The sequence below is a fragment of the Lagopus leucura genome, unplaced genomic scaffold, assembly GCF_019238085.1.
Source record: "Lagopus leucura isolate 7727_CA_CO unplaced genomic scaffold, USGS_WTPT01 Super-Scaffold_100002, whole genome shotgun sequence".
NCBI lineage: Eukaryota > Metazoa > Chordata > Aves > Galliformes > Phasianidae > Lagopus > Lagopus leucura.
Window position 1 is genome coordinate 40,102,699 of NW_024962263.1, and position 10,743 is coordinate 40,113,441.

General features: G+C 39.1%; 1 protein-coding gene across 3 annotated transcripts in view; it reads left to right on the forward strand.

Moving 5' to 3' along the window:
- Window positions 1-10,743, forward strand: part of SPIRE1 (spire type actin nucleation factor 1) — a 124,593-nt gene that overhangs the window by 90,266 nt on the left and 23,584 nt on the right. For all 3 annotated transcript variants that reach the window (XM_042869534.1, XM_042869533.1, XM_042869532.1), the window contains exons 7-8: window positions 4,024-4,110; window positions 4,482-4,611. In XM_042869534.1, coding sequence (XP_042725468.1) covers window positions 4,024-4,110; window positions 4,482-4,611 — 217 coding nt within the window. The remainder of the gene's footprint in view (window positions 1-4,023; window positions 4,111-4,481; window positions 4,612-10,743) is intronic.

A 10,743-nucleotide genomic window follows, 5' to 3' on the forward strand; every position in this document is an offset into this window, starting at 1 on the left:
CAGCATTTTTTGTAATCTTTGCACGTTTACCTGAGCAGCTAAAAAAAAAAATAGATTTTTTTTTTCTCCTACAGAGCTCTCACTGACAGCAAGTTAGAATTGCAAAACAACTGGCAGAGTCTTGGCTATTGGGAAATTTGAATTACTCTGACAAATTTATTTTTTCTTTTCCAACGCCTGTGTGTAAATCTGCAGCTTTTAGTTTCTCCTCCATTCACAGTGAGTTCTCCTTCCTGCCCACCTCCCCTCTCCAAGATGTGCGTTGCTCATTCTATTTCTTGAGCAGTAGGCAGTTCTTACGTTAGTTTTTCAGTACATGGTTCTGAGGTACCTTCTATATAGTATCCAAACATATTATTATTGCTTAATAATTAAATTCTTAAATTATGGTGCTCATATCTCAGTATTAGAGCTTTCCACAAATGTCTTTGATACAGTAGTATTAGCTTGACTATTTTACAGAAGGTGAACTTAGGCTTGTACACTTAAGTTATTGCTGTCAAAAATATCCAGCCATTTAGATGTCTAATCTGGGAATCCTCTGGCGTGGTTGTTCAGGTGGTTTCAACATAAAATATTTATTTCATTATAGTATTCAAAATCTTATAGCGTTTAAATTAACTGCAGTAAGTTATAAATGACATTTCAGACATTTCAAGTGGACGTGATGGATGTGAGGAGGCCATCATCAGGGACAACTCCAGCCAACTTGTCCAGTTGGGCATTACAGAGGCTGTTGTTTTGTAGTCAGAACTGTCTTTAGTGGGTGGTGTTCAGGTGCTCTAAGCAGGGAACCATCCCTTTGTCATTCTTCACCTTTGTCACACGCTTCTGCAGAAGTTTAGGAGGTGTCCTAGGTACAGCAGGGAGCATTCTGAGGTATTTATTTAGATATTAGTTTGCAGTTGGGGCTGTTGGAATCTGACAAAAAGAATCTTGCATCTATTCTGCATCTGTGCAATGTAGTCTGATTAGACTTTAATTGGGCCATGAATTTTAATTAATTTATTAAAAGTAAAAGATGCATGTTAAATTGCTCATTACAGGAAGAGTTAGTTTGAGTGAAGAGATAGATCTGATGTGGACAGAGAAGATAAAAGCTCCCCTTCAGTATCTTTCCCATCAGCATCTTTGCAGGAGCAGAGGAGGAGAAGGGAGATTCTGCCCTTGGTGCTCTCGGGTTGTTGGCTCATGCAACCAGTAAACATCCACTTGCTTTGCCACCAGCTTCCTCCATGTCCTGCGAAAATCACTTAAGCAGAAGTTATTTTTCTCCTTTTCCAATCGAATGGGAATACTGCTACTAATTGCACTCTGATGGCATTAAGTCAGTGCATACAGCGCCCTGAGGTGAAAGGCTCAGAGCCATGTATTATTTATTTCCTAGTATGATGTGCAGAGAGTTGTTCCCCAAGGCTGAAGTGAGATTATCAGCGTACAAAATGACTGTTCTGATGGTAATAACTCTCAACTTAAGCTATCAACTTTGACATCTGATGAACAGTAACCTGGGGATGAGAGACTTAGCATTTCATTAGGAATCTGCTGTCCTTGAAGAGTTGCTCAGTCTTTAAACAGAGGAAATCAATCACATCACTTAAATTAAGTTCTCCTTATCATAAAATATCTAATCGCCACTTAATATAAATCTTTTTCATTTTAATTTTACTGTTCCTGGGAAGATGACATGTGGCATGGTTTAGCAGCTTGGTTTTCTGTGGCAGACGGTAGTTCCCACTAAGGGAGCTTGTAGCATGAGTGGGGGAACATTGGACCGTGTCTGGGGTAGGATAGCTCCAGAAAGGGTGTCCAAGAAAGCAATGAAGCAATGCAGGCAGACTCTGCACTCAATTCCTTGTGAGGGAAAGGATGAATCTTCAAAGGGAGGCTGTCACTTCCTCAGCCTATACACTGGGCATGTCTTGGGTCAGCAGATCTGGCGTGGAAGCTGCGTGGCATTGGTGAGGTTTACTTAGGGTTCACTCAGATGACCATATGGGAATTTAAACTCATTTTTATGACTGCAGCAGTTAAGAGAGTTTTATCTCTCCTAAAGAAAGTCAAACCATCTGGCTCATCTAAAAAAAAAATGATAAAGTGATGAAATTTGGGACACTTAGTCTAAGGAAGATAGTATTATAGGAATTTCTGTCAAACTGAAGAGCGAGACTGTTAGTCAGGTACTGTATAGTAATGGAAGGTGCCAGAAATATGTGTGGCATGGGATGTTCTCTCATCCCTGATAGGGTGCTTGGACACTATGCTATATAAAGACTGAACCTGACAAATGTTTTTTTTTAAGTAAACCCATACCATTATTTCTAGCTTATAGTTTATACCTTCAGAAGATACAAAAATCTGTTGCCTTGTTTTATATCCTGTTGTGTATGTAGTGAATTGCTGTCTCCTGTGATGGGCTGTATGTGGTCTTACTCCTAAATGAGGTATGTGAGGAAGAAATGTCTGTCTCTTCAGAAAAATATGAGTGAATGAGAACACTTTCCACGCATCCTCTCTTCTGGTCTCTTATCTGTACTTCAGTTCCATAGCATTCTAGTTAATTTACTTTGTAGACATATTGGCAAACTCCACTTTACTCTTGACTAATATTTTAATGTGCACATGGAGAGGCAGACATGAAACATGTCCAGAGACATGAAACATCTGTCTCCTACTGGGATATCCACACCAGGTCAGTTTCTCATGTCCAGAACAGCAGAGAAATTTGGTAAGCACAAAAAACAAAGGAGTTTATTTTTCATACATTGCTAAAAGCAAATAATACAATCACATAATGGCTTTGATCAGAAGGGACCTTAAAGCCATCCCCAACCCCCTGCCATCAGCAGGGCTGCCCCCCAGCAGCTCAGCTGCCCAGGGCCGCATCCAACCTGGCCTTGAGCACCTGCAGGGATGGGGCACCACAGCTTACATGGGCAGCTGTGCCAGCGCCTCACCACCCCTTCAGTAAAGAATTTCTTCCTAGCATCTAACCTAAATCTCCTCTTTTTTAGTTCCCCAATGTCCTGTCACTATAAGAATGTGCAAAAAGTCAGCCTCCCTCATCTTTATGAACTCCCTTTAAATACCTGAAGGCCACAGTGCAGTCTCCCCAGAGCCTTCTCTTCTCTAGGTTAAACAAGCTTAGCTCCCTCAATCTTTTTTTATAACAGAGATGCTCCAGCCCCCTGATCATCCTCGTGGCACTCTAGACACTCCCAGCAACTCCACATCTTTCTTTTGTTGGAGGCTGGGACTGGAAACAGTACTCCAGGTACTCACAAGGGCAGAGCAGTGGGACAATCCCCTCCCTCTTCCTTCTGCCACCCCTCTTTTGATTCAGCCCAGGATACTGCTGGCCTTTCAGGCTGCAAGCACACACTGCTGACTCATGTCCAGCTTTTTGTCCACCAGGCTCCCAAGTCTGCAGGGCTGCTCTCTATGAGTTCTTCTCTCATTCTGCGTGCATATCTGGGACTGTCGTGATTGCACTCGGATGCAATCTTTGTTTTCATAGTAAAGCTTAGGAGATGATAAGGAGATCAAGAAAACCTCTTGAAGAGCATCAGAATCTAAGAACTGAGGGTTAGAGACTATGGAGTAGTTGTCAGGGAGTCATGGCTCAAATACATGTTCCTAAAAAATGTTGGTGCCTTTTCCTCCAAACAAGACACAAGCTTTGTCTTCATTCTCCTGCAGCTGTGATTGCAGTCCTGATATTTAATTCCATCATTTCAAAATCCTAAGTATTACTTACTGATGCTGTTGCAACTCTTGTTATTCCATAGCTACAACTACAGCTATCTACAAAGCTGAAAAGCTGTGATCTAATAAGACTTTTCTCACTTCTGTTCTGCATATGGATTATTGTGCTGTTAAAACTGGTGGACTTTTATGTCTGGTGCAGGTGTCAGAACTCTGCAGGCTCTGTCATGGATGTCCTGAGTTTTCAGTCTCATCATCTGTGCAAATATGAATGCAAGACATGAAAATCTACCTTTTTTTTCACTTTCTCCTTTCCAGGTCAATGGTGACATTCCACCTCGATTAAAAAAGAGTGCCCATGAAATAATCCTGGATTTCATCCGATCACGACCTCCATTAAATCCTGTATGTAATCCAGCGTTCTTTTCTAACGAAAATGTGGCTTTGTAAAGGATGTCTGTCCAGGGAATATGTTAAAAATAGTTTCCGACATGGGCTTTCAGGAATACTGAATCGTGTACGTAGAATGCGGTCTCTTGAAGAGCAGTGTGTTATAACCTTGCACCAACCAGCAGCTGCTCCTGTCGGCAGCCCTTTATCTCTAAGTCTGAAAAAAATACAATTCTCTTTCCAGTTTCTGTGAGTTTTTCAAAAGAGTTCGCATAAAATCATAAAATAAAATGCCACTTTTTTTTTTAATTAGAAAAAAAAAATCATGACATATACTTTTGAGGGAGCACTGTTTTATGTAAATATAATTGTCTTTGTCTTCCAAGGCCTCTGCAAGAAAACTGAAACCAACCCCACCACGGCCACGCAGCCTTCACGAGAGGATACTGGAGGAAATCAAGGCTGAGAGGAAGCTGCGTCCAGTCTCACCAGATGAGATAAGGCGTAGCAGGCTGGGTAAGCACACAGCTAGTTTTTACCAGCAGCTTTCACAGAAAACTTTCCACATAAGAAGCACCAATATCTGTGTAGCAATATCTGTGTAGATGTCACTGAAGATAAAAATAACTCTTGTCCTTTCAGAATAAAGAACCAAAAGACTTTTCTGGAGCTGTATAGTCTTTGTACGAGATTATTTTTAAAAATAGGGTACTGTATGTTCAGCTTGATCCCATTGTGTTTGTGATATGTTAGATAAATGGAATACCATTATATTGCTTGTTGGATATGAGAGTTCATGTTAGATTTGATCAGAATGGAATGGATGCTGGTTCTCCCTGGTGCAGTATTCCTTACATATCTTTAAGTATTCTTTACATGTCTGTTTTTAATTAATTTTTTTCTCTTTGTTTCCTGTTGTTAGCATCATCAATTTCCTCACTCCAGTTGAAAATCTGCTTTTATTTGTTTGCTGAAAGCATTGCTTCTATTTTAAATCTAAATCTTTGTTTCGTTTTATAAGTTACTGAGCATGTTGTTGCGTATTTTCAGTGGACAAACAATTAAGTCTTGTTCTGCAAAGACGTTCATTTCTGCCATGTGCATTCAACACCCTATTACAAAATACAGATACTACACTTTCCAACAACCATCCATTTGCACTAGTTCAGTGGTTCTGACATTGACAAAAGCATGACAAATGTAGCCTTACGTTGTGACATACTTTACTTTATAAGCTCGATATTTAACTGCATTAGTAAAACTGATCTAGCTGGATTTTTGAAGAGCGAAAGTGGCATCTAATGGTTGAAAAACATGAAATAATCCACGTACACAGAATATTTGTGCCTGCCACATGTGCTTAAAGGCACTGATCCACATTCAAGTGGATTGCAGCAACCCATTGTCTGAAGAAAAACAGTTCCATTAGTCATTTTGTGCGTTGTTCTTTTGAAGTGCTTGGTAGAGTTCAGTGAATGCTTGGGTGCAATTTTAAATGCATGATGTTTTGAATTTCATTTGGGCCTTCTAGCTTCTGCTTTGTACTCGATTAAAGCTTCTGTATCAACCAATGTTTCTAATAGCTATAGACATTTTTCCAAACGCAGGGAGCTTGTAAAACCATGGAACGATTCTTTGCTTTTCTTTTCAACATTTAACTTCAGTATTTTACATGTTCTCCATGCCTTGTCAGGGGCAACAAATCTGATTTATTTATTTATACTTTGCAATTTTTTAACAGATATTAATTACATCAAACCCATTTAGTAAACAGTTCCTAAAGCAGTCTTGGATTTTGCAATATTATTGGTTGGGACTTTTGAGTTGATTTCAGAATATGTCCTCCAGTGAGGAGTTCCTGTCTTCCACTGGTTCTCCTTTTACAAAAGAAGGAATTCTTTAAGTTTTGGGACTGTGGTAACATCCCTTCGGTCCAATGAATATTACTGGAGGTGTAAAAAGGGATGCATGTGAATTTTACTTTCCAAACATAGTTATGTAGATATTATTATTTTAATGTGAAATCATATAAATGATTAATTTGCTCTTGGCATAAGAAAGAAAAAAAGTACAAAGAACTTGAAAATAATTGTTATTTTGTTGAACTGTAAGGTTTGGGTTTTTGTCACACTGAAATTATTGTTTTGCCCAAAGTTCTTAGAATAAAATATGTTCCTGCAGAATTGAGGATGAAATAGTGCTGGTGACCTTCTATATGTTTCAAATAGACCTACTGTATAGTTTAGGTGGCGATTAAATGTAATTTAGTGTAGCAAAATGTTAGGCAAAAAGATTTAAGGATTACAAATCTAAGTAGAAACACAATTTGGGACACTTACACCATCTGGACAGAAATATTTGTTGATATTAAAAAGACAGAAACGGAGCATTAGAGTGAAATATGTGGGAGTATATGGTACTTTCCACATTTCCCGAAGTTATTTGTTGTTCACTTTATAGCAGTCAAGCACATTCCCTCATTTGAGTATTAGGGGAAGAGGGCTGTACTCTGCAGTTCCTCCTCTGCAATATCAGTGGACCCGTGGCATATGCTTCCCAGCAGCCACAGGCTTTGCTGCCTTGCTCTGCACAGCACAGGTAAGAATCTTCTCCATCATGAATTGCCACTGAGCAAAGAGAGCATCTGGAACAAAGTGCCAGCCTCCAAGCCATGTTCATGGGCTGCAGTTGGTCCAGGGCTAGCCAAGGTTGAGCTAAAACTTCTTTGGGAATGATAATTTAATCCTGATAGCTGGAGTTACAAATGGAGACACTAGGGAGAGGAATCTGAGTGATTTTTTGAATGGCATTATCACATCATCAGAGTAAACTATCAAGACAAACACAGTTTTGAGGTGCCCTTCGAATTGAAATTTAGATTTATGACTTAAGCAAGTTGAGCTCATGGAGCTTGGAGAAAACTTTATTTCATACACGTTTTATCAGCCTTCTTTTAGGACTCCGCATTAGGTGATAAAACCCTTATGCTTTAAAATGTATTTGCCTTTAAGTTACCTTTGGACAGCAAATTAGATGCTTCTTCTGTGACTGCTGTCTGTGGCTGATGTTGTCTTGGTGATGAACTACGGGAAAAATGCCCTGACTCCTTAGTTTGGATCAGCGTCAGCCACCTACTGCGTTCCCTGCCTAAATTTACACTTGTGAGCAAAGGTTGTCCCAGCGCAACCTTTTTTCAACATGTTTTAACGCAGCAGTGCCTGACAGACCCTTCGTGCTGCCGTGCATGTTTGTCATCCACAAGTATCAAAGATAAGGTGACGGCAGTTTTGATGTGTTCTGGTACATTCTTGTAGCTGGGCCTGGCCTGCTTATCTACATCAGTGTAGTGAAATTTTGGTTTCAGTTGAGAATAGATCGAGTGCCTACTCCCTGAATGATGCTGTGTAACTTGAAATGGAGGTAGGCTGAGCACAGCAGTGGTTTGTGTGCGTTTGGGGCTGGGACTGCAGTCAGACCAAAGGGCCAGAGGAGGGCTCAACAGCTGTGCCATGTGATTTTCTTGTATCCACAGATTGTAATTTCATATGCGATTTTTTTGTTATTAAGCTGACAAGGAACAAAGCTATTGGTTACGTAAACGTTCCAGAAATAAAGAACATGTGACCGTTTCTTATCAAGGAATAAAATGGCTGAAGGCACCCAGGAAGAGGAAAATATGGATGCATTTTAAAGGCTAAATCCACCTAATGTTTTTTAAAAGGACAAAAATCAGCACAAATCACACTGCTAGGCATTTTTTTTTTCTTTCCTATTCAAGGAAACAACTGCTCAAGCTGAACTTGAGTGTCCCTCTCTATTAGTTTAATTATAATCATTGGAGATTACGCTCAAAAAAATTAGAAATATTTATTTCAGGTCACTGAAACCTGTGTGAAATGTGGCTTTTTTCAGCTCTTTCTTTCTCTCCTGTCTCTCTTTTTCTCTCTCCTTTCTTTCTTTCATAGCATTTTGGTTGAAAATACTGTGGTACTAAGATACTTGCTTCTTGTTTTGGTATTTGATATTAATTTTGATACTAATTCCAAAAATCTGGTTCTACAGTTATACAAGCATTCTTATTCTTGCTCTGTTTGCAAGTCCAACTTAATGTTGCTGTAGTTTTCAGACTTGAAGCTTTACTACAGTAAAGCAATACTGTCTGATACATTTTGGATTTAGGCAACAGAATCCAAAATGCCAGAAGTGGAATTAAATCTTTGGTTTTCATTACCCCTCTGCTTTTCTAACAGCTGAATCATTTTCTTTTTGTTGTTTTTATTTCTTCTTTACAGCAATGCGGCCACTTAGCATGTCTTACAGTTTTGACTTGTCAGGTAAAAAGGTGCAGCAACACCTGACGTGGTCATTGTGCTTATTGTGAAATTTGTTCCATCTGTTTGTTGAATTCCCATGTAAGAAAGAAACTTGAAGGGATTCTTCCAAGGTATGGTCAGTAAAAATAAAAATTAAGATTAATTACTTGTGTTAATACCTACATTTCCTCTGCTATGAAAGTATACCTAGGAACAGGAAACAGCTGTATTTCATCTGAAGTAAAGTGTTGGCATTCTATTTAAATGAATAACCTTCCTAAGGTAGCCTGGAGCTATTCCAGATTCTAAAAAGAATTCACTCTCACCTTCAAGTTCGAATTGCTTATTATTTATTAATCTGACCTTGGTGTCTTTACCGGCACTTTCTGACTAGATTGTTTTCTGCAAGATTTCATTTCTCATGAGCACCCAAAAACTATTTTGAACTCTTCTGCCTTTCTAAATTTAATGAACTACACCACTAATCTGGAAAGGATCTGTCAATTGTACCGAGTATTTTTAAGTAAATATTTTGAGAGTTATGAAATCAAAGATGTTTGCTCAAAAGAGACTAAACCCTCCTGCTTTGCTAGTTAATGAAGTAACTTGCTGGTACCAGCTGACACAGAGAAATTCAATAGGTGATCCTTCATCAACCATCTAATACCAAATGTAAAGGCTTTTCTTAGTGGACCATTAGTTAGAGCATGCAGTGGCTGTACAAACATGTTCTACTTCAGAATAGCAACTTCAGAGAGAATTTGTGCTAGCTGTACAATAAATTTGGTCCTCTCTCATGTACACTAACTTTCCAGGGTGCTCCCAAATGCTATCATTGAGGCTATCGGTATTTTACATTAGCCTCAAAGATTTGTTCACTGAGGAAGTCTACTATGCTAGCTCTTAGCTAATTTCCCCTGGGTATCTCCTGAAAAAAAAAATATATATCCACGCTCTCATTTTGTGAAGAAGCAACACCAGCTATATCATTCCCTTGTCTCCTTCCAGTTGCACATGGAAACATCTCATCCAGGGATTATGCAGTGCTTTCTTCCTCTGTTTCTCAACCCATCCTCTAACCTCTCTTTCCCTTAGAAAGGCATAATCTGATTGAAATGATTAAAAAAAAAAAAAAAAAAAGTTATTTGATTACCATGATACAATCAAATACAATAGCTTTGTAATACAGAAGTGAAGTCCACCAGTTAATCTCTGAATGTGGTTCCACGTCATGGCTGAGCCAAGCAAACAGCTTGCCATTGCCAAGACAGAGGAGGGGGCTTTTTGTTCTTTCTCTCCCCCTCAAGCATGCCATTTCCCCTTCCTCCTCTGTGCTCATTTATTCAGAAGATAATCTGATTCAATTCATATAAACTAGACACAAATACTCATATTTTTGCACGGCTGGCTTTGTGCTATTTCAGTGTTTTAAACCTGCTTGCTATCTGATCTTGGAGCTGGCTGATGGCAGATAATGAGCATGGGTGGATGGGAGGAAGGAACAGGCTTTCCCTGTCACAGGCGGTGGCAAGCTGTTAATCCAACTCAGGCCTTTTGTGAAAGCCTGTGCTGACAGTGTATTGTATAGCTACTACAGCTGTCTGGTGGGCTCCAAATTATGCATGCACTTGGTATCACGCTTTACTCTGCTGAAAGCTGAAGTGTCCCCAAGGGGCAGATAAGAGCGTGAACATACTCCAGATTTCAGAAAGTACTCTTACAAATTTCAGATATGCCTGAAGTTTTAAGTTGCTTTAGATTTAAAACTATAAAAGTGAATGTGTTTGTCATCAATGGAAGAGAAATTTCATATCTGTCCTTCTTCATGTCTGCTTCTTCTTTTGCCTTTTGTTTCTAAGAATCCCAAGGCATCCTCATTTGTTTAAATCCAAAAAATACCTCATTAATACTCCATTCATAATCAATTCATTACCATTATATTTTTACTTTGAAGAAGTAACTGCATAGCAATCTACACTGTACTTGGAATTGCGCTTTTTGACTGACCTCTGAAGAACTCTTCTTGTTTTCTTTGCCCATCTTCTAAATGTGATTGGGTTGGTTTTTTTTGGTTGTTTTTTTTTCTTTTTCTTTTCCCAAGTTATGTGATTCTCAGCAAGTAGTGTCATATTGTGTGACTGAGTGGTAAGGTAAGGGTGATAAATCACCTTGTTAGTTAGTTGTGGATTATTAAAACCTCCCAGTTAGCTGGATGTGAGGCACCAGATGAGCAGTACAAATGAATTGGATGGGCTGGGATGTAAGCCATAAGCAGATAACTGGGAGCTTTGAGTGCTGTTACTTTGTATGCTTTTTTTTTTTTTTTTTTTTTTTT